The sequence below is a fragment of the Phoca vitulina genome, unplaced genomic scaffold (assembly GCF_004348235.1).
Source record: "Phoca vitulina isolate PV1807 unplaced genomic scaffold, GSC_HSeal_1.0 scaffold8, whole genome shotgun sequence".
In the NCBI taxonomy this organism is placed as follows: Eukaryota; Metazoa; Chordata; class Mammalia; order Carnivora; family Phocidae; genus Phoca; species Phoca vitulina.
In genome coordinates this window covers 17,088,052-17,115,272 of record NW_022589711.1, presented here as the reverse complement: position 1 = coordinate 17,115,272, position 27,221 = coordinate 17,088,052, and the positions used below count along the sequence as shown (strand labels likewise).

At 37.5% G+C, this 27,221-nt stretch overlaps 1 protein-coding gene across 4 annotated transcripts in view; it reads left to right on the top strand.

Moving 5' to 3' along the window:
• The window catches only part of VGLL3 (vestigial like family member 3), a 48,696-nt gene extending 21,762 nt beyond the window's left edge, over positions 1-26,934 (top strand). For all 4 annotated transcript variants that reach the window (XM_032406329.1, XM_032406327.1, XM_032406326.1 and 1 more), the window contains exons 3-4: positions 1,325-1,852; positions 20,704-26,934. In XM_032406329.1, the coding sequence (XP_032262220.1) occupies positions 1,325-1,852; positions 20,704-20,747 (572 nt within the window). In that variant the 3' untranslated portion in view covers positions 20,748-26,934. The remainder of the gene's footprint in view (positions 1-1,324; positions 1,853-20,703) is intronic.
• The last annotated feature ends 287 nt before the right edge of the window (positions 26,935-27,221 follow it).

Genomic DNA, 27,221 nt, shown 5'->3' with positions numbered 1-27,221 from the left:
TGTGTGTGTGTGTGTGTATAATTTTTGGCCTTTTTCACATACTTTTTTTATTTGCCTAAACCACTCTTCCCAACCTCTTCACAAGGCTAGCCCTACCCACTCTTGTAATTTATTTTTTCTTAGGCTGCTTCTGTGCCCTCTCTCTGTGCTTCCCCTTATGGGAGCCCCTACCAGGTCACATTGCACATGTTTACTTATTTATCTGTCCCCTGCTAGATTGTGATCCATTTGGTCATCCCTGACCTCCCTATGCTTGGCACATAGTAGATCATCTATAAATATGTTATGATGATTGAGTGGAGAAATTTAACTGAAGACAAGAGTTGGGGGGTGGTTTCCCTCTTTATTTATCTCTAGGTGTTATTTTTTTTATATTACCCTTCTGCCTAACCCCTCCTCACACCTATTACCCTTACTTGAATCTCCCCCACTCATGATCTCCACAGAATCCCTATCGAGTTCTAGATGTTCTTGTCATGGTTGCAATTGTGCCCACTTGTGGCACAGATATGAAGAGTGCGAGCCACTGAGGCAGGCTACCTGCTTTCAAAGCCCCATCTCCCACTTGCCAGCTGTGAAATCTTGGGCTTTTTCCCTGCCTCAATTTCCATATCTCTAGAATGGGGGTAATAACAATAACTACCTCATAGAGTTGGCGTGAGGATCCAATAAGATCATCCATGAAAAGTCCCTGGACTAAGATTGGGCATTTGGTCACTGTTACTAAATATCAACACTATTATTCTCACTCCAGAGCCTCCCAGACCTCTACAGAAAAAAAAAATAAATAAGCTTGAGCTACACTCTTCTTGATGGGAAATGAGCGTTGGTGAGCATAATTCACTGTGGTCATATTTCCATTTATTACTTTCAGCATTAAAATGTTGTTTGAATGAAAATTGCATTTGCATTTATAAGAAGTTTGATAAACATCAGCATTTCCAACCTACCTGACTCACATCTAGGGCATAAGCTTTCTTTACCTGTGATGTATGTACCTGTGACCTCTGCTCAGACCTGATGGCAGCAAGCCACCCAGCGGGAAATGAAGCTTTTCAATCTCAGACTTGGCAAACCTCAGCCTAGACTGTGACTGCATAAGCTAAGCGAAAGAGGGGTCAAGGGGGGGGGGGCACTCATTCAGCACCTTGAACTGTGTGCATTGCCTTGGTATGGGATCTCAGAGACTTACCTGGTATCCATTTACCTCTGTGTGGGGAGAAAAGAGTGCATACTAATTAGCCTGCTTGTAAAATATGGGACAAGTAGAGGCAAGTCTATCCTAGAACTGAATCTTATGTAAATAATTTTTCTGTCTTCTCAGACAGCTCAGGTCTCTCAAGCCAGCGGAGTAGTTTCCCGACTTCCTTTTGGACCAGCTCTTACCAGCCCCCATCTGCACCCTGCCTGGGGGGTGTTCATCCTGACTTCCAGGTCACTGCACCCCCTGGCACCTTTCCCACAGCTGACCCCAGCCCCTGGCCGGGACATGCGCTGCATCAGACTGGCCCGGCCCCTCCCCCTCCCGCGTCCGAGTCCTGGCACTACCCTTTGGCATCTCAGGTGAGCCCGTCCTACAGCCACATGCACGACGTGTACCTGCGGCACCGCCACCCGCATGCCCACATGCACCACCGCCATCACCACCACCACCACCACCCTTCTGCTGGCCCTGCCCTGGATCCATCCTACGGGCCCCTGCTGATGCCATCAGTGCGCACGGCCAGGATACCTGCTCCCCAGTGTGACATCACAAAGACAGATCCGACTACAGTCACCACTGCTACCTCAGCGTGGGCCGGAGCCTTTCATGGAACCGTGGACTTAGTGCCAAGTGTGGGGTTTGAAACAGGTGAGCTGGGAAATTTCCTCCTTTCCGTAAAAAGAAGGAACAGTAAAGACATACGTATAAAAATGCGGAGGATGTTTTTAAATACTTTGAAATATTTGTTCTCTTCTATGTAAAACTGAGCGTTGACAACACGTTTATAGAACTAAGCACTTTGCAATAATTCCGGCGCTCTTGCAGGAAATGGGTGACTAGCTTGAGGGAGGTGTCAGAACTTTTCTCCCATTTCTGCAACTAGTAATCTCTCCCTTTGAATGGGGATCTCTACTACCTCATGTTCACAAAGAATTGAACACATTCTTTAAATCTCCCCTGTCCCTGTGCTCTATACCACGTATCACGCCGAATAGAATTCAGAAGTAGTGTGCTTCGGTAATTTTACCTTCTCTCCTTTTGTCAGGTCTTACTTAGGATTTATAAAACTACTTTCTGCAATATAACCCATGGAATATAATCATGGTCTTTTGAAAAGAATTGGGGAACATATTTTAAAGGAATAGATTTCCCTTGTCTTCCCTCCCTTCCCCTTCCCTTCCTTTACCTTCTCCCCCTCCCTCTCTTTCTCTCTCTCTCTGTTTTAAATAGCACGAGACTTAAAAGACTACTATAAAGTTTGTATTCAACAGATTTCGATAAAATTGGTAGGGTAAATGTTTCTTCACCGAGCATTCAGCTCCTCTCTGGAATTCACTCGTTCTGAAGGTCATGGTGTTAAATGTTTGATCTTGGGTTTTAGATCAGACTACTCATATTAATAGTATTAATGGTTTGAGTTCACAAAAATCAGAGGCATCAGCGTCTCAAATACAAATCAAGTCATTGATTACATCCCCAGAGTTTACATGCCAAAGTCACCCACCTCCACCTCCAATCCCAGGTTCTTTTCCTGGAATACTTTGTGACATATTAGGATTTTCTTCCCAGAAGTTTAAAGAAGCTCATTCTTTTCTTGGTTTTCTAGTTTTCCTTAGTTTTATTCTTAGTGTGCAAGGTCTTTCACCTGAATGCTGGTTCACAGCACACGACTCCCCAGAGTAATCATTAGTTGCATTCACCCTGACATAAGTGAACATTCTTATTTTGGTTAATTGGTTCTCCGCTGAGCTTCCCAGTGTTGCTTGTTGTTTAAACTCACCCGTTTCAGCATCTTATGAAGTCCCTGGCTTTAAGCTGCTTTTCTAAACAAACTATCGGGGTACTTGATTTCTCTCTCTCTACGAGAAGAGAACATGATGGGGCTAATCACCACACACTTCCTTTCTTTGCCGCGTACTACGCAGGATGAAGGCAGTTCTTATGTGGTTTGATGCCTGGGGCCGGATGGGATTAGAGTCCCAGTTTGGTACCTGCCATCACAAGTGGCCAGTCTCTGGAAGCTCTTCCCTATCTCACTTCTGGGGTACCTGTGTGGCCAGAGCTAACAGCGCTCTTAGCAGGTTTAGGAAATATTCTCTCCTTTCTTAGTCAGTCCGGGCTGCTATAACAGAATGCCATACCCTGGGTGGCTTACATGACACACATTTAGTTCTCACAGTGCTGGAGGCTGGAAAGTCTGAGAGCAAGGTGCCGACACATTCAGGGTCTGGTGAGGGCCAACTTGCTGCTTCATGGACATGGTCTTCTCAGTGTGTCCTCAGCTGGTGGAAGAGACAAGGGAAATCTCTGGGCTCTCTTTTATAAGGGCACTAATCCCACTGAAGAAGGCTCTGCTTTCATGACCTAATCCTTCCCTAAGCACGTCCTGCCTCCTCATCCCATCACTTTGGGGGTTAGCATTTAACATATGAACTTTGGGAGGGTCACAGACGTTCAGTCTATATACTGTGCTCTCCATAACGTAAAGGGGAAAAGGGACATGACTGCCTGTTGCTCTCTGTTTCTACTTCTCTGTCATCTGCTACCTATTTTTGCACTCCTTATTTTTGGTGGGAGCTTTATTCAGCTACTCATAGTTCGGAATTTTGACTTGAAATAATCTCTTCAGGATGAAAAGGCATCCTGCTTTTTGGAAGTGGAGGAGAGAGGATTTTTGTTCTTTTTGGAAAACCTGCAGTGGGCCCATGTGGGTCTAATATAAGTAGTTCTTAATACCCACTGAGCTGTGAATTAACATTTATTGAGTACCTACATATCAGGTATTGCCAGAGGCACTTTATTTATATTATCGCTTTTGATTCTTAAACTTAATCTGCGTTGGATGTACCTAGATTCATTAACAAGAAGGAAACAAAGCTCAGTTTTCCTATTTGAAAACTACTTCTTAAATCTAAAATGCCCAAGTTGGATTTGAACTACAACCTACCCCAAATCTAAGAAGTTGCTGGGGTACCATCTCCCTGTAAATATAGGTAAATTTGACTATTAAGCCTATTAAATTAGACTGTTCATAATAAGGAATGAAGGTTTACCTATTGGAAATACATAGTGCTAACCTAAAACCCTCATCTCTAACTCTTCCCAGAGAAAGAGAGATGTGATATTTGATAGGACTTCTGAGTTTAGGAGAAGAAAAGGAATACATATGGCTCAGCCCCTCCCCCAGTCTCTCTTTTGGGCCAGCACGCATGCAGAGAGGTGCACTTTGTCAGTGTGGTTTAGGATGATGATAGATTCACCTCTGTCCCGTAGTTTTGATCCAACTGAGAAAACAAAGACTCAAGGAATAAAGCAGATAAAGGTCACATCATTGGCATAATCATTGATCAGGCTGAACTGGAGATCCTCGATTCGGTTTACTCCCACAATTGGACTTCTAGTATCTTCCCCTAAGGTTAGATTCTAGGAGATTCAACCCTAGAAGAAATTTAGACTTCAGAGAAGATTTCCTTAGACCTCTTCCTTGTCACATAGTTTAAAGCCTCATTACTGTGAAAAGAGATTGATGGTTGCTCAGATTTGCCTTGAAAAGCACGGTCTGAGGCATGAACCTGATGTGCCTACCCTGCAAAGGACAGAAGCAGGAGGAGCGTGCGCCTCTCTGCATGGGTGCCTGCCCAAAAGAGGACTGGGGGAGGGGCTGAGCCATATGTATTCCTTTTCTTCTCCTAAACTCAGAAGTCCTATCAAATATCACATCTCTCTCTCTCTGGGAAGAGTTAGAGAGGAGTGTTTTAGGTCAGTTTCCCCCGGGAAACAGACTCTAAGATGCAGATTTGATTGTAGACAATTTATGGGGTAGAGTTCTCAGGGAAACATCTTTGTGCAATGAGAGAATTGGGCAAGAGAAGTCTCACTATGATTATGTTCAACTGAGCTTTGGTGGATTCTGTAAGGAGCTCTGGAGTTGGGGTGGTACTTTTTAATTGTCCTACTTTAAGTCAAGGTGGATGGGCTTTTATACATCTGCATTGATCAGTAACTAGATGTGTTTCTCTGGAAAGGGGACTTGACGTCAGGCAAAGTGACTTTATTCTGCTGAGGCAATTCCCAAGTCTCAACACGTAATGGGGAGGGATCTGATGGCCCACCGCAGTATCCACTGTAGGGGAACTAAAGAATAGTAGCTACCCTTCCACTTTTCTAACCACTTTAAAAGAACAAAAGTTTCTGTGTCATATGCCCAAGCCAAGAAGGTAGGATAGTTGAAAAGAATGCGAGGTGGGTTCCTCTCCATACAGGCTACGCAAAGTTGACTGGACCAGGTAGTCCCAAAACAGTGGCTTAGCTCAGGACTCAGCATCAACACTGGTGGCTACTGAGCAGGGGAGGGAAGAGCTTGTATTCAGGTGATACAGGTCTGAAACTGCTCGACGTGCAGATACCAAGGCCACCAAAATGTAGGTCATTTTCACATTCCATTAGGAGGCAAATAAATTAATCCAACCATGTTGAGAGCGTTTTCGTAAAGAATATGGCATTTTCATCAGTAGGGGAAAGGTTTAATAATTTTAGGTGCATTTTTATTTTGCAGCCATGTAAAGAAATTAAGGAAATCTGGAAGGTTCAAAACGATATAATGCTTAGTGACAAAGGAAGTTTTAGAGTATCATGTATGGTATAATCCAAGAGTCAGCAAAAGTTTTCAATAAAGGGCCTGATAGAAATATTCAGTGCTTTGCAGGGTCACTATCTCTGTTGCCACTATTCAACTCTGCTTTTATAGAGTAGTGTTTATAGCCACAGACAAAACTTAGATAAATGAAGATGTCTGTGTCCCAATAAAACTTCACTGATGGACACTGAGATTTGAATTTTATTTGTCATGAAATGCTACTCTTCTTTTTGTATTCCTTTCTTTCTCAGTCATGTAAAAATATAAATCCCATCCTTCTACTCTTAGCTCATGGGCTATATATAAACAAAAGTGAGTGTGATTTGGCCTGTGGGCTAGAGTTTGCTGGCCTCAAGTATAGTTCCATATGTATCACTCTTATCTGTGTACACCCACACATATGCATGTGTGTGCCTGCGCTCCCGCAATAAAAATTATCTGGAAGCGTATATCACAACTTTTAATGGTCATTGCTCCTGGCAATTAGTGTGTGGTCTGAGCTTTGAAGCCAGACTGCCTGGTTTTATAAGCCCTGCTCTATCACTTAGTAGCTGCAGGACTTTGTGCAAATTACTTAACCCCCTTGGTGCCTCAAATTCCTTATCTTTAAAAGATGCTTCATTGGGTTGTATTGAGGATTAAATGAATTAATGAAGTAAAACATTTGCCAATGTGCTCTGCAGATAATAGGTACTCTATAAATTTTAGCTTTCAAGGGAAGGTGATCAGACCCCTACTTTTTGTAGCTTTAAAAATATATTATTGATGGGGTACCTGGCTGGCTCAGTAGGTGGAGCTTGTGACTGTTGATCTTGGGATTGTGAGTTTGAGCCCCATGTTGGGTGTAGAGATCACTTAAATTAAATCTTTAAAAAAATATATTATTGAGGGGTACCAGGGTGGCTCAGTCAGTTAAGCCTCTGACTTTTGATTTTGGCTTGGGTCATAATCTCAGGGTTGTGGGATCGAGCCCCGCATCGGGCTCTGCTCTGGGCATGAAGTCTGCTTGGGATTCTTTCCCTCTGCCCCTGCCCACCGTGCTCTTTCTCTCTCTCAAATAAATAAGTAAATCTTTATATATATATATATATATACACACACACATATATATATACATATATATATATACATATAAGCTATGTTTTACATATCATATGCTTTACCATTTTAAAGTGTACCATTCAGTGGTTTTAGTACATTCATGATGTTGTGCAACTGTCCCCACTAATTCCAGAACATTCCCATCACCTCAACAAGAAATCCTTATATCTTAGAAATATAAAATATATCCCCAATATATATTCCTTCTTCCTGTGCCCTGGCAACCATTAATCTACTTTCTGTCTCCATGGATATTTCTACTTTGGACATTTCATATGAATGTAGTCATACAGTATGTGGCCTTTTATATCTTCTCTCTTTCACTTAGCCTGTGTTTTCTAGATTCATCCATGTTGCATGTATCAGAACTTCATTCCTTTTTAGGAGTAGATACTATTCTATTGTATGGATATAGCACATTTTGTTTATCCATTCATTCATCGATTTGTTCCTACTTTTTGGCTAATACTAATGATGCTGTTATGAACACTCATGTACTGGTATTTCTTTTTTTTTTTTTTTAAAGATTTTATTTATTTATTTGAGAGAGAGAGAATGAGAGAGAGCACATGAGAGGGGGGAGGGTCAGAGGGAGAAGCAGACTCCCTGCCGAGCAGGGAGCCCGATGCGGGACTCGATCCAGGGACTCCAGGATCGTGACCTGAGCCGAAGGCAGTCGCTTAACCAACTGAGCCACCCAGGCGCCCTCCTGATTTTATCTTATTATTAGATATGCACATATAAGTAAGATCTATCTCTATTACGCTCAGATATTTTACAATGACATTAAGTAAATTCTGTTCTAGTATTCACCTTTCAGTGGCCATAACCATACAATTCATTTCACTGAAATGCTGTCATTCTTATTTCCTGTTATTGCCAATAATTTACTTAATGTAAAATATACAATGTAATTCATCCCAACCAGTTTGAATTAATTTTGCAAGTAAAGATTTGTTCATGAGGCCTTTTTACTGAAATACAAAGTTGATTTTATTTATAAGTTTCACTTCATCCACTATATTTAAATTTACCAAAAGGAAAAAGGGTCATGCTTTGTGGTATGATTTCTTCTCTATAAACACAAGCTGCTCATGGCTTGAGATTGTTTTCATCAGCCGAGCCACAGATTTATTTTTCTTAGGATTTCTCATGTTATTTTAGCTACAATTTTGTTACAAATTTATTTATCTATTTTTTTACTTTGAGGAATGCCATAATCACTCAATATAAAATACACATAAATGATTTCTTTTTGCTAAAATACATTAAGTAGCCTAACATTAGAAAACAAAACAAAACAACATTCCCTACTATAACACAGGCTTGGGAAATCTGGATCTAAAAGGGAATTAATATATGTTGATGTATCTTCTGGCTTCTTAAAAAATTTGTCATATAAGCATTAGCCATACATTTGCATAAGTAGTAGATTTGATAAGGAAATTATTATATGATTCTGCCCCAAACTATGATTATAGGTAGATATTAAACAGTATCTGGTTTATCTCTCAGTAATGAGCATATCTTCAGTTATTGAATGAAATCAAGAATATGTATTACAGGATGGGACATTGACCCTTGTTAGGCAGAAAAGCAAAACTACAATAGCCACTAGATCTTAAAATAACTTGCTGGATACAGGCTGTGAAATTTTCCATAGGTATAAGAAACTACGTTTCTAGTATTCCCTCAGATGTTAAGGCATAAACGGAATTATTTCTGAAGAGACTTTCATAATAATGGCCTTCATTAACCTGTGAATAGAATTACTCTGTTAAGAAGCCTGGACAACATTCTTTGAGAACTTAAATTTTGATAATGGATACGGAGCACTGGGCACCAATGGGGAAGTTAGGAGTAATCAAATGTCCTTTTTATCTATTTTTTTTCTCTCCACAAACACTTGCTGTCTGATAATATTATGAAAGAATCAACCTACATGTTTTTTTGAAATTTTTTATGGTATAAGGCCTGTAAACTACATTTTACAAAATGCATTTAATTTGAATCCTCTAACCTGAATATTTTGTGAAAGGGACCTCATTCACAAAAGGCAAAAATTGTATTTTAAAGCCATATAAAGTATTATTGCTCAAAATTGTTATATAGTGTTCCCTTTGAAATAGGCTAATCAAATGACTTCAGTTGTTAAGAACACGGTGGTCAGTCTTGTTCAATACTATGTGGATGCTTTATGCTGCAATCCATGAGGAGAAACATCTGTATCTTTATTTTATCAAATACAGGAAATAGAAAGCAGGATGAAAAGTAGCTAGTGAACTAGAGCAGCAAATAGAGAGGCAGTTTCTCTCCATGAAAGAGAGATGGACATCAAGTTACCACTTGCTTTTCCATTCAACCTGTAACTTTGCCATCTCTCTAGATCACATCTCAAGACCTGTGCTTTCTTGTACGTGGTCTGGAGCTGACAAGCCTGGGCAACAAAGATTGTGATTGCATGAAAGTTCTCAAAAATAACCATGCTGAACTATTTTAACATCCCCTTGTAAAATGTTACTAATTTTTGAATTTCGCTGGGGATATCAAAGGGATACAAATCATGGAGCTTTATATCCATTGACCTCTTGGAAATCCTTTCTCTCTCTAAACATATACATTTGCAAAAACAGACCATAGGAAACCAATAGTTACCAACCCAGTGCACTTGGGTATTTGTTTGATATCATAAAGCTCCAGTTCCGGGCTTTACAATGAGCGAGAAATGTGGTTAAGTTTGGACAGAAATCTTCAGAAAGCTACAGTAATAATTGAGAGGATAGTATGATTTATATAAATTATTAAAGCACTAAGGTAGTTTTTATTCTACAGAAGAAAGGACATCAAAGAAACATACATGATTGGTGCTCAACTAAAAACAGTTTCTTTCCTTTTCTCTTCACGCCTTCTCATGGAGCATATATAGTAGTTGTCTGAATTCTGGAGGCTGTGGGGTTAGGGACTTATTGAAGCCTTTCCTGACATTGCTAGTAATTTTTGTAAGTGATGAGGAAATTAGGAAATTTGCTGTAATCATGTTTTAAAATAGTATGGGCACAGAAGCTTACTTCTAATCATTTCATTTCAGCAGGTAGACATTTTAAATGGCATATGATATGGAAGCCAGCCCTGAGACTACGTGATTTTTCAGTGGTAATTATGCTATTCAATAAAAATTTACAGATTTCTGGATACTTACCTTGAGGACATCATCTAAATTAAGATAGTTAAGATGTCACAAAACAATAGTTGCAGATTAAAAAAAAAATGTATATGTTAGGATGTTTTTTGAACTATACTTTCTCTAGACTTTTTTAGAGTTTATGATTTGATAACAATAAAGACTAGTAATTAACAACTAATTGCTTAACACTTTCTGCAAACCTTTTTCTTTTTCTTTGGCATATGTCATAATCCTCTTTCCCACTGAGAGAAAAAAAAAAAAACATCAAAGTTATGTTAAAATATTTACACACTCCTGAATGGTGTTAGTTGTATAGGGCTCATGTCCAGAATGACAATTTCGTGACCAGAAGGGTAATGGAAACCATCTTTGAAAGGCATGCAAAATGCCAGGAGACCCCAGCCAGAGAGTGAGATCTGCATGAAAAGTAACTGGATGGTGAATCAGAGGGAGAAATGCATTCCAGAGCACTGCTGTCAGTTTCAAGTATCCATGGCTGGATTCTGTGGAGCCTTAATGAATTTCCCCTGCTCTCCCAGAGCCATGTAGATCTTGTCCATGCTGTCTTCCAGGCCTTACACCACTGAATGGTGCCATAATGTCACAATGCCCAAAGCATGGGGATTTTGTCTCATAGATCCTCCTCCTACTTTATGAAGCAAGTGCAGGAGCCTTCTGAGAGGGTTCCAGATGTTTCAGGATCATTTGCATAAGGATACAAATAATGGTGTGTGTTTGTGTGTGTGTGTGTGTAAAAGAGAAAGAGGCAAGAAGAGATGAGAGAGATTGATCTTATTAATAATTTACTAACCCCTCCCCCCTAGTCACTTAGGGGCTCATAAAAATGGTGGTCAGTCCAGAGAACTTTAATCTTTGCAGACAGGTAGAAATGTGTGTCTAGAGATATGTATGGGAGAAGCGGAGGACCAAAAAATAAATTCCAAGACCCACATCACCACTTAGCTGTATGATGTTGAGCAAGTCTCATAACCTGTGCGTTCTTCCTCTTCGTTAGATGCAGAATGGAGATGATACTTATTCTGTTGCAACTGGGAGATTCCCGTGAACTACTGCACATGGTTGTGTTTCCTAGACAGTGCACATGAGGGAGAACTAAAGCTCTCATTATTCTTATTAAATACATAGCATTTCAAGCAGAAAACGAAATTCACACTGGAGATGTGAGACATCATGAATAATTGAGATGAAAGCCTTGAATGCCTCTGTTACTCCCTGACTCTACCTTAATTTGCTTCTGTTCTTGAAGAATACCTGTGAGCTGGGGTGCCTGGGGGGCACACTCCATTGAGCATCGGACTCTTGGTTTTGGCTCAGGTCTGATCTGGGGGTCATGTGATCGAGCCTTGCATCGGGCTCCATGCTCAGTGTGGGGTCTGCTTGGGTTTCTGTCTCACTCTCCCTCTGCCCCTTCCCCCGTTCTCTCTCTCTCTTTCTCTCTCTCTCTCTAAAATAAATAAATAAAATCTTAAAAAAAAAAAAAGAATAGTTTTGATATTGGCTAGAGCCAAATTTCCCAATACTGCTGTTTGCTGGTATAGGCCATACGGTGAAAACTGGGTGCTTTTGTATTGGTTGGGCAGACAGTGGGAGAGGTATAATAAAGAATCAAGAAGAAAAGGACTTGAAAGAGTATCAGGATGTGCATCTTCAAGACATTTTTAAACAAGTTTTTTTGTTTTTTGTTTTCCTGTCTATAACACTGCCTTGTGGAATGAGAGGGTACTAAAAAGTTGATCCTATCCCCTTGGATTTAAGTATTGTTGAGATATTTGTCCTCATCACTCATATAGATCAAAAGGAAATTTTATGTGCAGAATGAGGCAATTAGACTACATATAATTAGACTCACCAAACTCCATTAATACATGCTAGTCTTTAAAAGTTGTGAGCTAAAAACTGATTGATTTTTCCACTGCAGTATTAACTTTGTAAACAAGTTTCTATTTATTGCTATGTAAATTGGGTAGCATCTCTTGGTTTCTGAAATATTTTCCTAAGAACTGCAAGCAAAACTAGGCAATGCCATCATATTTTGACTGTTTTCTTAAAGGACACCTCATCAACTAGTTATGGTTGGGAGTGGGTACTTTTTCAAACTACACCATGTCTTCCCGAGAGAAACGTATGTGTTCGTCTGAGAGGGGAGGTGTAGAGGTTGAAAAAAAATAAACAAACAAACTCCCAGGATATTCTAGTGTGACTCTGAATGGAGAACCACTCAAAGCATTAAAAGTCCTGTTTTAGGGTCAGTGTGTTTTATATTCACAAATTATCTTTTCAAGTAACGCTTTGCTCATATCATATCACATATTGGGGTACATCTAAAAGGAACAGCTCGAATGAAGAAATCTGTTTCAGACTCTCATTCCCAGACAGATTCCCATCAGTTTTCAAATAGGGTGCAAAGATTATATACAAAAATTCTATACGGCCTGCAGAATTTACAGATTCTTTTTATTCTCTTCCAGGCTGTCTAACTCTTCTCTTATTGTTCTGTTTATCAACAATATAAGATTTCACAAACAGCTGTCTGTGGCCAACATGTTGTGAATTCCTTGGCAAAAAGATGACCAAAAAAAGTCTTCTGAGGGACTGCTAGAGGCAAAATATGCCATTCTTTGTTTGCATACAGCCTGATATACTGTGTATTTACCTTCATAATTTTTGTCAACTATAAGCATGTATTATAATGCTTATTTTCACGGTTGCTTTGCCTGAGCAGTATCAGGTGATGCTTGGCATCTTCAGAATCTTTGAAGCCTTATTTATGTTTGTTTGGATTGGACAATCTCTTCTGGAAAATGTCAGAACAAGCTTGTGTTTATACCACATATAGGTAAGATGAGAAATTACTGATGTCAATGTAGAATTGATTGATATGCAACATATCTCATTCTTACCAAATATTTTCCCATATGTTTTACTCTAATGGAGAGATTGGTTCCTTAAATCAAATGGGTAGAAAAATACATTTGTATTTCTGCAGTTTTGAAGTAATTTTTAAAAAATTTGGAGTCTTTAAAAAACTCATCCTCCTAGGTACGGTGTTTCCTGTGTTGGTGTTGTGTCCCTAATTATGTTTTTATGGGTAAGCGATGAATCCAGATTAGCTCTTCCTCTGGTTGGATTATCTATTTTCTGGATCATAAAGCTGTCACTGCATAACCTAGAAACCTCTTTAAAGATGCATGTTTGGCTGCATTTGTTATCCAACAGATGTCTGGATAGTTAGAAACTCTTGAGAGTATTATAACTTGCGGTTTCAGTTACAATAAGTGATCCAAGCATTTTTTGGTCTTGCTCCTCTCTAGTTCTGGGAGAAAGTCTGTAGAAGAAATCACAGAGGGTATTCCATTTCACTCTTCCCCACTCCCCCTTTCCTTTATTCTTTGTCTCTGTCTTCAAAGTTTTGTTTTATTGTCTATATCTGCTTTTGGAATTGGTGAGCAGTGTCTATATTACATATCCTACCTCCTGGTCCCCAGTTTCTCTCACCTAAGGAGTGATCGAATTGATATTCAAATTTTGAGCACAGCAAATTGCCACTATGATCCAAAACTACCCAACTCTTGTTATTTATATTTTATATTTGTCTGCGAAGTCAACTGTAATATGACTGGTTCAGATTTGTAACTCCTGTCCTGAGGGTTTGAGCACTTGCCAGTTTCCCTTGCTAGCTGGCCATCTTACCTGCACACGTCTGAGGAAGTGGACGTCGCCAAAGGCAATGGCTGGCTATTGTACGCATAGGAGGGTTTGTGGTTTTGGAGGGAGGAAGGCGGTGAGAGGGCGGGCAGGCTGCCAGGGGGGCTTGCTGTCTGGGGCTGGGGAAACAGGAGCAGCGGGAAACACCTGGCCACTGACCCGCTTGCCGCCTGCGATGCTTGCCTCGGGTTCGCAGGCGCTGTGCTCCTGACAAAACGCAGTGAATTACGGTCTACGAGGTTCCGTGGATTTTCCATTTCTACTCGTCTTTTGAATCTGAACTTAAAGATATTTTGGCCTGTTTAGACAGTTTTCACCTCATTGTTTCTGACAGTACTACTACACGGAAATTTTTAAGTCATTTCTAAATGTGCCTCGAGAAAACATCTTTATACACAGAAAGACATCCCTCTGCTAATAAATTATTTCACTGCCATAGTTAAGTATCTCTTACCATTGTTTTAGTGTGCAAGGGCTGTAATGATAAGAAGGTAATTGTAATTCAAGTGTCATAATAAATTTAATCTTTGGCCTGGTTCAAGAGTACATTTTGTTTGTGATGACTTTAAAAAGAATTATTGTCCAGCATTGAAGTACTAACTATGAAGACGCTTAATGCTCATCGAACTGACTGAAATATTTGTAAAATATGAGAAAAAAAATCCTTATGTACCTACTATACAAAAAGCACTTAGAAACTAATGAGGAAATTGCTTTCTTAAATGCACAGGAAATTGGCCAAAGATAAAACACAGAGGAGGAAATGCCATAATCACAGAATGTTTACCTTCACTAATGTGAAAGGAAATGCAAATCGAATTAGATACTTTTAATCTGTAATAATAAGTAATGAAAAATGACTGAATATTTGTACAAACTTGCTGAAACATTTAGCACTCACAACGAAATATGCAAATGTAAGTGTACATATATGCTGAGGTTCAGCAATTATATTAACATATTTTCAGGAAATTGTCTTATGTATCAAAATGTTCACATGGGTAACAAGTACATTTGTACACATGTGTGTTCCCAAATGATGTACATCTATAGAGAATTGGGTAATTTACACTACAGGGTAGAATAAATATTCTACATCCTTCCAGAAGGGTTCATCTGCATGTACTGACATGGAATAAAAGGTTTTCCAAGATAATATTGCTGGTGAAATAAGCATGGTATAGCATAGTATAAATAGTGGTATGACTATGTATGTACATCTAAAGTATACTCAGTGAGTTCTGTGGTGACAAGGGATGTTAGGTAGAACTTATACTTTCTAAATCCCCTGTAAATTGATATTAAGCAAGAAATCTCTGATGTTTCAAAATTTGAAAAAAAAAATATGTTTTTAAAAAAGAATGAAGGGAGGTGTCCATGGTGGTTAAACGTGTTTTAAATATTTACCTAAAATGAAATCATAGTTCCTGAATTGGGTAGCTCTCACTCTTATTTTTTCCCCCACTTTGTGTTTCCTCTACTTTTTGTTTCTCCTACTTAGTGTTAAGGTGCTATCCCCACGTAGATCTTATTTAGAAATTCTTAACTAGCATTTAAACTGATTGCCCTGGGGCTCAGACAAACAAATGCAGTTGTATGATCATTACCAATGATAATTTTATAAAGTAGGAGAAGATAATACAACTGTCTCTTGCATCACTTTGTGATCATTTGTCAATGTTTCAGTGTTAGATGTCAAATTGTTGGTTAAGGTTGGATATTTTGATATAGTATCCAACACAGTGTTGTATATACTTATATTTGTAATAAATATGACTTACTTTATTAAAGCAGGGATGAAGCAGGGGCTTCTTTTTTTTTTTTAATGTAGGAATAAGCTACCAGCTTCTTTTAGTCTAATGGCAAGCATTTTGATCCTAAAGAGTTTCTAGACTCTTAGAATCTATGAAATGAAGAATTTATATTTATGCATCTAAGTATTTCTTGACTTTCAGGTCGTAAAATATTCTACCCACACTTCAAGGTTTTATGTATGTTTTCTTCTTTTTTATCAGCAGCATGTTCCCCAGTGTATGGTTACCACATTACCTCTTTTATCTACAGCAATAAAATTAATTGGAAGCATGTTCAACTCGCTTAAGAGCTATAGTCAGTGGTGTTGTCAAGTGATTTGCTGACTTAGAAGCAGGACATGCTTTCCTAATGGATATGACTCTGAAAATCAAACATTCCCTAAAACTCAGATGTGCCAGAGTATAGTTTTTCAGCAACCTTTTTTTGCTGAAAAATTATTTATTTCTCCCCAATAGTAGAAAAATTATTTATTTCTCCCCAATAGTAGAAAACTTAACCTTGTTAATTCTGAGTATTCTTAGTCCAACTTAATGGTATCTCCATTGCTCTATTTAGTACAATGTCCAATTTGGAATTGAAACCTCTTCTCAGATTCCATCCTCACCCTCTCCTTAGGTTTGCCTCTGTATTCCTAGAATCATTGTATCACAGAAACTGTCAATCAAGAGGTTGCTTCTTGCTTCATGATTTTGTCATTTCCTTCCTATCCTGGCCTTTGTTTCCAAACCTATCCCCCCACCCCACTCTGTTTCTCAGTGCATTCTCTGTAGAGTGCTCCCCCAAGTGATGACCCATTTAAGTCAGGTTCAGCCTCTAGCGATTGTGATCCCTCCAACATTCTCAGTTGGGGTGACTGGTGTCATTTCTTCTGCTGTGGGGTACCCACATCATAGCCATTGGACATACTAGCAGGCCCACCAACATTTTCTCTGAGCTCACTCTTGTATCTTTTTTGGGGGTCCCACGGAAACTTTAGGATCTTTTTACAAGACACCTAAGAGTGGAGGGAAACGAGAGCAGGAAGTGTCCAGATCTTTCATCCTTAGATACACCCTGTTGCCATCTCTACTTCCTTATTCCCAGAGCCTTTTGTAAGAGGTGTACCTCTGGGGCTCCTGGCTGGCACAGTTGGTTGAGTGTCTGACTCTTGGTTTGGGCTCAGGTCCTGATCTCAGGGTTGTGGGATGGAGCCCCGCTCCTCTCTGAGTGCAGAGTCCGCTTGGGTTTCTTTCTCCCTCTGCCCCTCCCCACCTTCAAATAAATAAATCTTAAAAAAAAAGAGGTGAACCTCTGAAGCTGTTGCCTCCTAAAAATTTCAGCTAGAAAGTGAGAAAACAAGTTGTGATGCCTTGTTAGGGAATCAAATACTTCAAATTTTAAAGGATAATTCTCTTACAATCTTCGTTCCTCGACCAGGACTTCTCTCCTGCTTCTAATTAATTTACACTTCTTTTCTGTGTTCATACTTCCCTTGCTCTCTTAAGTCTGGGGGTTTTTTTTGTTTTTTTTTTTGTTTTTTTCTTTTTCTTTTGGTGGTCAGGTGTTAGCGGTGTTGGAATTGAATTAAGGAACTGGATCTGTGGGCTTGCATTTCCATTCAAGCTTTTCTCCTAACTGAATCCCAGACTCTCAAACACTGAAGCCAACAGTCTGATGTCTTTGTTCTCTGGTCCCATTTCTGAAAACCACCTCATGATCCAAATGGCCACCCTGCGCCTTCAGTGTTCACACTGAAGAAGGGTTCTTTTTGTGGCAGTGGGGAGGGTTATATATCAAAAACGTATCAGTCAACATGGAATATCCTATTACACAACTAAAGTAGTCTTCATCTGAAGTATAATAAACTACTGTGTAATCAATTACCGCATCTTAGAAAAAACATTACAGATGTATAGTTTAAAAAGGTTACTAAAAGAGCTCTGTTGTTAACTCTGATATTGGTTCTGTTGTCAGGTGATGTCTAAACAGTGTAAAAAGGAATGTAAAAAATGTATTATTTTTTTCCTCAAATTGATTGAATGAAAGGATTTTGACTTGGGGAATTGTGGGTAGTATAGTTTAGTGACATAGTCTCTGACAAATATAGTCCAAATGGGGGCAAGCCATATACATTGTGGTTGAGACCTTTGACTCTGACATCAGACCACCTTGTTTTCAAGCCTAGCTCTACCACTTAATAGCTTCATAATTTCTCTTAGTCTCAATTTTCTCATTTGTAAAATAAATATTATTGTAGCATGGTTGGAAACATTAAATGAAATATTTCATGAAAAGCACTTCACACAGTGCCTGTCATATTTAACTGTAAGAAAATGTTCACTGCCATTTTTATGATGTTTATTTTCTCATCTACTAAAAATCTCACAGACTAAACAATAAAATTAAAACTTAGTTACTGATGTCAAGAAGATAAACATGGGTGATTTCAGAGAGCCAGTGGGGAGATTTCAGCATATGTTATGAACCAATTTCCTATAGGTTTGAGTTAGGAAATTGAGAGACAGAACAAGCCCAAATAGGAGCAATATAGCAGAGTAGATTTTGTGTTCTGGTAAGAAAAGCTGGGGAAACCCCAAATGTAAGTAGACCACATACAGATAATAAGTCAATGATTTTGTCCTCTTCGATCCTTGCTGAGAAAACTAAATGTACCAGATGACTTAAATATCCTGATTTATCCTCATCAATTGTCTAACAAGAGAAATCCTAGCACCGCTTCTCTGTTGCAACTTATTAGTAGTAGGGTATTTTGTTTGTGGTTGTTCATTTTCTTGTATTTTACTTATGCCTGTTGAATTTTATGGATATTTTGAAATACCTGGTAATTAAAGTGAAGGTTTGATAGAATGTACCATCACCAAGAAGCAGTTAAACCACAAGGACTGCAGTAGATATTTAATACATTTGAGGCCATAGATGAATTGATTTTCTAGGCCATAGACGAATTGCATTACTCTAATGCAAAGACTTGGAAATAAAAGCAATGAAGAGATGAAGTTATAAAGAGAGAATGCCCTCGTTATTCTGGTTCGAAAATGTAGAGCTGTGGTAAGTAATGCAATAGTTGTCTGCAGAAAAAGGCTAACATGATTTTGAAGGAGTCATATGTCTTTGCAAAGCAAACTAGGGATTGCCTTTATGTAAGAGGAAAAAAAAGACACTCAAACCACTTGATGATTCCAACACTATTCATGACTTGCTGTGCTGACATTCTATAGATTGATGGGGTCTTCAAGTGTGGAAATACTGAGTCATACAGAAGATGAGACGTTTCAATAATGAAAAAAATATTTATGCAGTCAGCAGATTGTCAGTTAAGGTGGTTTAGATTATAAGAGTCACCAAACAGAGACTGTGTCAGGTTGCAAATTATTCTAACCACAAAATCACTTGAAAACGAGTAAAGCAAATTTAGAGTGAATGAGTATACCCCCAAACCTTTTATTTCTTCCTTCTCCTCTTCCTCCTGTTTCTCCTCCTCCTCCTGCTCTTTTTTTGAAAGGAAAACTGTTGACTCTGTATCTAAACATAATACTAGTCTCATGAGAAAAAAAAATAAAATGGAACTAATCTTTTTTCAGAAAGTGTTGCTTTTTTCCCAGTATGCAAGTGCTATAGGGTATAGATAGTGACTTGTGGTTCTATGGGGTGCTTCTTTGTCTTTTTCTGTTTGTTCTCTCTCCCTTTATGTAGTCTTTTTGTAGATTGTCTTAATGTCTCCCATTAATGACTGACTAATTGTGTCTGTTTTGTAATGACATCCATTGTTTTGTAAAATTCTTTGACAAGTTGGAGGGACAAGAAATGAAATCACTGCAGCTGTTTTAGTAACAATTATAATTTAAAACCCTACTGACTCATTTAACCATTCCATTTCTGACATCCAGCCCAGACTTACAACAGCTTCAGATCAAGGATCAAGAAAACATCCTGTGATCTGAGCACCCGCACAGGGGCAATCATGCTGCCTTTCTACCCACTCATGCAGTAGCCTTCCTTCATGTTTTGGTATTTGGTTTTAATCATTACCTTGTCTTTCCTCTTCCAAACGATTATGCCAAAAATAAAGGAAACTGAGGTAAGTGACTTCAAGTGGGTATAAGCTGATGGTGCTATGCTAATTGTCCTCATCAGAAATCAGTCAACTGACTGTATTGGAACCAAATCAGAGTCATATTTTTCTGTTTCCTGTTTGATAAACTTCTTAATCACTTTAGCTTTGAGTTGGAATTCATACATATTCACTTATTTTCCTTTGGTCACTATTTTTAAAGCCTTATCTGTAAACTTTATTTTCTTGCTATGAAGTATAGATTTTCATAAGCCATCTTAAATATTTTCTGGAGGAAGATGCGAAAAAATAAGTATATTTATAAAAATAATATTTTGTGCTATTAGCTATGAACCAGCTAGGTCTATCTTACTGACACTATCAGATCCAGTTTTTAACCATGTCTAATTGCTCACCGTATTGGATAGCAATACCACTATGGACTGCATTTCAAAATAGCACCGGAATTTACTCACTCTTTTAGTTCAGAAGTATCATTTTTATTGCGGAAAAGTATTAACTGAAGTGCCCCAAAGATTGGTTAACTTGTTTTCTCCAAATATCAGCTCCTTTTGGAATTAGATCTAAAAAGGTTCTGTGTCTATTATTTTATTTTATTTATTATCACTCATACTCCAAGAAAATAAAAACTACAGTAAGGAATTTCTACTGTACCAAAGAAGAAGAAGGAGAAGAAGAAGAAGAAGAAGGGAAAAAGAAGAAGAAGAAGAGGAAGAAGAATTTCTACTGTACAAGTGGCATTGTGCTAGTCTAGAGTTTCTGTCAACTGCTGTGTTGGTTGGCTTTTTGAAAACCGTGAGCTCAAGCATGGAATTTTTTTAGAGATCAGGTCATCCTCAGGCCGTACCCCACCGTGGCCTAGATTGTCTTTCTGGCTTCTGTATCCAATGCCTTGTAGACTATGCCCACTTTCGAGTGCTTCCTGTATTAAAGCTTTTCGTTTTTCTCACTGTCACCTTTCCCAGGTCTACAGCACCAAGACAAGAGCAAGGAATCACCATGGTACTGAAACACAGTATTAGCAAGTCAGGCTGGAGTGTGACTCCGTGGGCCCACTGGGAAAGATGCTGCCAGTATTTTCCATTCTGCAGTGGGACACGATAGACATGCAAGGAGAAGAGGAAGTATCAGCCAGCTGACTTTGGTTGGGAGCCTTTTCTTGAGAAAGCCCAGTGGGTCCTAGACATTGAAGAAAAGCATTTTTGTTTGTTTTTTCCCCTCATCTGAGCCTTTGCCAACTGTGCAACTCTCTTTTTTTTGTCTTGCTTTTATGGATACGTGGTTTAATTTTTGTTTCCTTTTGATTTTTTTTTCCCCTTTTTGAACCAACCACCTTGTCAGGAAAAGATGAACCACAAATGAAATGCTCATTCTTTCAGGAATACAATTTTGTAGCTCTATGTGTATCTATTTTTGTAGAAATACAGAAAGTTTGATTTAGCATTGATGGGCTATTTTTGAGGGATGTATTTTTTTTAATATTGTAAAAATTGTTAAGTTCTGTTTAAAGAACTTGCTCTCAGAGAAGCACTGGCAAAAATGTTGAAAAGGCTTGTCTTTCAGATGTCTGTGATATGCTCTGTGCTTTCTAGGTTACCTCAAGTGTTTGATAGTTTCTCCTTTTTTACAAAAGTAGCACCATAGCCAAGCCAATATAGTATTGTTTTACATTAAATCTCGGTGAAGATTTAATTCCATGCTAGCTCACCTAGCTTTGAATTATATGCATAGCTTGAAAAGGAAGTTTTTTAATGACCACACTAAAGAAAGGATATTTCATTACTTCAATTTGTCCCAAAGAGTACTTGGAGGTTGACTAAGTTTTGCAGAAACTTTCAATCAAAGGGAGAGTTTGCCTAGCATATGTAGTTGTCTTTCTAGCCCATCCAACTTTGACAAATGGAACCAGTTTATATCCAACTACTGGAAAAAAAAATGCGTTTACCCATGCTACCTTTGATTGCCAGTGGCTTAGTTTCCTTGTTTCTAATTATGCAATCATGGCAATTTTTAAGGTCATATTTTAAGTGGATCGTCTTTTTCCTAGAGATGGTTTGAAGGGATAATATTTGGGAAGGTACTAGACGCGTCACAAAGCCTTTAATTCAATGGCTGTTTCTGATAATGTTACTCATCACTGTAAATTGAAAAATAATATATTATATATATAATATTTCAAATGTGTTTTTCAAGACTTTCTTGTTTGTTTAAATCTGGTCTTAGCTGATTGAACTTTTTTAAGAAAACTTTTTAGAGCAAAATGAAATTTAAATTGGAATTTATGCCACAATTACTTAAATCGGGGTAATAAATTGACTATTTATTCTTTGAAATTTATCCTTGAATACGCAGGATTCAACTTGGCATGGCCCTCAGGATCTAAATAAGGTGAAGTTGGAATAATCATTAAGACCTTGTTAGGAAAAGATTAGGGTTATAAAAGTAGCAGTTAATATCTTAAGGATTTTTGATGCAAAGTCCATTCTCATATAGCTGCTTCCAGAGATGGGTCACATTAAAAAGTTAGTGTTATATAGAAGTTTTTGTTTGGTAAAAGTTTCTCAGATGTGCCCCCTCTTGGTCTTCACCCATATGAAATAGAGTGTTTCGTGAAATACCACTTTCCATTTTAAACTGTGTATATCTTGTGCATAAACATTTTAGCTATAAGAGCAGCATAACCTGTGCTCAGCTAGGCAGGGTTCTTACAGATAATTTAAAGTAGTTCCCTTATCTCTGTTTTTTGCATTAGGTTTCTTTCCTGGTGCCTCTGGTGAGTTATAAATCTATTATACACTCTCTTGTATTCTTATCATAAGTTGCTTCTTCTTAACCAGACTCTCCTTGACGCAATATGCATATTTTTACCTAATGTGAGGTCAAAACTTAAGGGATTTTCTACTTACAAATGATATGAACTTAGATTTCTAGGGAGTGGCTTGGTTAAATTATCTATATTTTGATCTATAATTTGACTTGTTACGGTTGTATGTACTTTGCCCAATCTGTGGAGCATGAAGTTAAATGACTTTATAAAATTGGTTTCCTCTTGTGTCCTCCTGAGTTTTCAAAGACAAGTATTCGGCAGTTCCCATGGGATGACTCACTGGGGATTATTTATTTTCCTCCTCTTCCCTTGGAACCTATTAACTTCCTTTGCAGTTTCTCTTAGAACAGCGCTGTACTCCAACTCATTCAGATCATTCAATTGGATTTTCCCAATTAAGGGAGAAGAAAAGTATTAACTCTCTGCTCCTCTCCTTATTCTCCATTGAATTGAATTCAAGGAGAGAGAGACAATTGAATAGCTACACCCTGAATTTGGACTGTGTTCTGTGCCACTCCTGGTAACTGTAGTATGAAAGGTTCCTTGGCTCTGGGGCCCAGGAAAAGCTGGGGGCCTGAATTCTGCTGTATCCAGGAAAGATTTGTAAGTGAGGTCTCCTGGTGAGAAAAGGCGTTGTTGACATACTACAAGGGTTAGATCCTTGCACAGACAAGGAATGGATCAAAGTCTAAGTAAAAAGAGAGTGCATGTCTCTATAATTGCCTGGCATCCCCTTGGTTTGGTTTTGTTTGGTTTTGTTTTTTGCCTGGCATCCCCTTGTTATGATCATATTACCTTCACCACCAGAAGTTATAGAAGAGGATGAGTTGTAATTTAGCATGATATTCTGAATTTATTTTAAGTTGAAAATGCTATCACTCTCTGGGTCTGCTCTTCTCTCATCCAAATGATGCTGTTGAACTTAGAGTCTTCTGACCAGCTTTACATAGGCCTACCAACTTCCTCCCCCATTCATTTGGAACCATTCCACCTTTGACTATTTTAAACATTAGACTTCCTTCAAGGTTTCTAATGAGCTAGACCCTATTAAGTCATCTCATTTATTTGACATCTAATCTAGGCTTCGACCACTAAACTAACATGAGTTAAGGAACAACATAATAGTGATAAGTAAGATCTCAACAGGCTATTTTGTCCCTCACTGTTTATTTGAAAAGAGCCTCTAAATATTTTAAAAAACAACGTTTCTTCTTAAGAAGGTTAACTGTCCCCTCCTAACTTTTATCTGTAATTTTTTTTTCTTTCTCTGTCCTCTTAAAATTATTAACATTATTATTTTAAGCAAAAATGGCCAGGGTTGCTCTACATTTTGCAAATGAGAACCAGTGGGTTGCAAATAATTTAAGGAATTAATTCTTTTTACTTTATAAAAACTTAAAAAAAAAAAACAACAAATTCTAGGCACTGGCATAAAACATGCCCTTGAGGAGCTCATTATTTATTTTGCAAATCATATTTCCTATTCCTATTCTAAGACTTGCAGAATAGGGCAGGATCTATCTAGTTTTTGCATTTGCTATCTAGTTTAATGTTCTATTTGTCATTTAAAGTTGCAATCAGAAACTATATTTCAAGAAACTAAATTCTATTTCTTACTGAGTGTCCCTTTGTGACATAATATTTGCCAAATTAAGTCAATGGGGCAGTGGCGTTAAGTGGTGGAAAAGGAAAGTTTATATATCGAAGTGTTGACTGAGGGATGAATAGAGTAGCAGAATGAATTAATGGAAAAGAGCATTGACTTGTGCATTAGGTCATTGTCTGAATTCTGGCTTGGCCACAATTAGATATGTGTGATTTGAGGTTTATGTATCTTATGAGTAAAGTGAGATAATAGTACCTAACCGGCAGGCTGTGAAGTGTGGAAATCATTTATCTGTCTATCATCTATCTATCTATCTATCTATCTATCTATCTATCAATCATCTCTGTCTCATAGTAGATGTTCAGTAAGTAAGAGGTACCACAAATGTCTGTCAATTAAGTAAGTAGGTCATAAAATTGAGCTCCCAGATGTCCCTTCTTTATACTTTCCATATCCATTTTTGCAGCAATCAAATAGATATATGACTGCTTTTTCATAACAAATTATTGCAAGAGAATCTTGTCCACTATTTGTTGAAGATAAAATGTAAATTTCTTAATTATTTCTGTTACTTTAGTGTGTCATTTATGAAGGAAAATAAATTAACCTTTTAGTGGTATGTAGGTCCAACTGTGAGTTTTCTTACATTTCCAAAATTTTATTCACCCGGGATCGTATTATTTTCTCCCAAATTAAGGCAACATCTTTACTAAATCACCAAAGTTTATATTTTTTCAGTTCTATTTTGGGCTTCCTTAGCACCTGGAATAAAAACCTCTCTTTTGAAGTTATTCATTTTTTTTTTTTACTTGCCTTGAGGAAAAATTGCAAAATATGGTGGAAAAAAATCGTTTGCATGAAAAGGGGAGGGAAAAAAATCCCTTTACAATCTCAGCAGATTTACTCTGCTTGAGAAAAAAAGAAACAATTTTATTGGAAGCAGATGTTGACACTGTGTCAGTTATTGAAGATGGAAAGAGTTCACTTGAACCATTGCAGTTACAAAGGAGTATTGATGGCAGTTAGAATCCCTGTGATTGATCACCTTCATAGCAGACATAAGGACAGCAAAAAAGCAGAAACTGTATGAGACCAAGACTGAAATCAGCCTGCTGATTTTCATGTACAGGATCTTTAGGACCCAGTTTCATTTCGTTTTGTGTTTTCTTTCCTCCAGGGTAAAAGACACCTCTTTCAGAAAGTTTAAGGCTTTTTGAGAAATTAAAATTTATTCTGCAAAAACATGGCCTAAGGGCTCTTTAACTCTCTTATTAAAGTATTAAAACTCTTATTAAAGTCATTTTAGAAAAATCAGGTTATACTTTTAGTTCAAAAATGTATGTGGAAGACAAATAGATAAACTACACAAAAGTGGATGATTGAAGTTTGGGGTATGGGTGGGCCTTGCAGGGAAACCTCAGTCTCAAGAGCTTCAAAATGTTAATTACCTTGGTAACTTGGTCATGGACATTGGGCGCAGAACAGACTTTCAGAATTTTTCAGTGGGCTTTTTTCTTTTAGTGCTCTCTGGGAATTTCATTCTATACACTTTTCCAAAATATAGAAATAGCCATTATTATTAAAATATCTTGATTTTCTTATTTCCTTTATTGTCCATTATGCTTTTTTGTTTGTTTGAAAAATATTTGTATAGTTTCAAATAATTGATCAAACTAGTGTTCACTTGAAATTGCAAATTAATTAGATCCAATAAATTTATCTGAATCTCCTTTTAAAGAAATACTAATTGAATTAAGTGTAATTTACCAATTCCATTATATAAGTAAACAATGATACCTTCTAGAAAAGGTCAGGTTACTGTCAATTAGCTTCCTTTTTAACAATTTCTGGACTACTAAATTTTGACATAAGAATAACTCCTTTAGAATATAAGATTCTTTAGGGGTTTCTTTGGTGTATGCATAAGATGTGAACTTTTCTGATGATATCTCTTTATACTAATAGAGATGTACATTTTTTTATGCTGTGGCTAGGGCAAAAAATAATGATTATTTACACACATGATTTAATTTCTTAGGATATTTACAATCTTGGATATTATATATGATTTAAAACATTTTTGTAAAATTTTTCTGGATATACAGTATAGGGAAGTGTTTTCATGTGAATTCTTCGTATCATTTTTAAAGTGCATATATTGAAAGGGAAAACATGGATTAATTTGTTTTTATCATATAAATCTAGGTAAGGTGAAATAGTTTTATAAAAAAATAAATAGTGTGGAAGACTTTATATTTGTCAGTTGATTAGGTAAACTGAAAACTATTCATAGAAATATTATCCTACAACATTGAAATACAATAAAATTCCAGACTTGTTAGTTTTATGAGCAATTTTATGCTATCTTAATTTTACATTTCCAGAAAGACAAATTAACTAATCTTTCCTATGTTGTCAGTCTTAATTTACGAAATTCATAAAACTTTTGGCTTTACAAGCTAATTATAAAATCTTAATTTTTTTTCTGTTTTTCTTGGGGTTCGGGAAAGAGACATTTTCATATTTCGGTTCACTCTTCAAATACAGGTCGCATCACTATGTGTCAGTGATAAAAGATGGTGGAGGACTTTGTAGTACAAACAATGTTACCTTCAGTTTGTTCAATAAATAATTTAATGTGAATTTAATGTTTATATTTTTAATGTAGCATTTTGGTTTGGTCTGCATTTCTTGACAATTAACTAAAGCTCTGTTTTCTTCTTATCCAATTAAGCAATTTATAAATATCTTTGGAAATTAAAACATCTTAGTGTTTTGTTTGTTTGTTTTTATGAGGTTAATTTCTAAGGCCAAGGAATTTAGTTGTTACAGTGAGGAGTGGGTTATAAAACAAGTGTTTATAATGGAAGAGCAAGTGAAATAGACTATGTTAATTATATAACAGCAGGAAGCTTGAGAATGAATTTTTTAGTACAATGCTTCTAAAATTATCATCTCTTTATGAGAAGTGCATTTTTTGCTTTGTTTTTACACTTGTTGGATACAGAACTTGCTATAAGTATTATGAAAAAGAAAAAAAAGAACAAAAA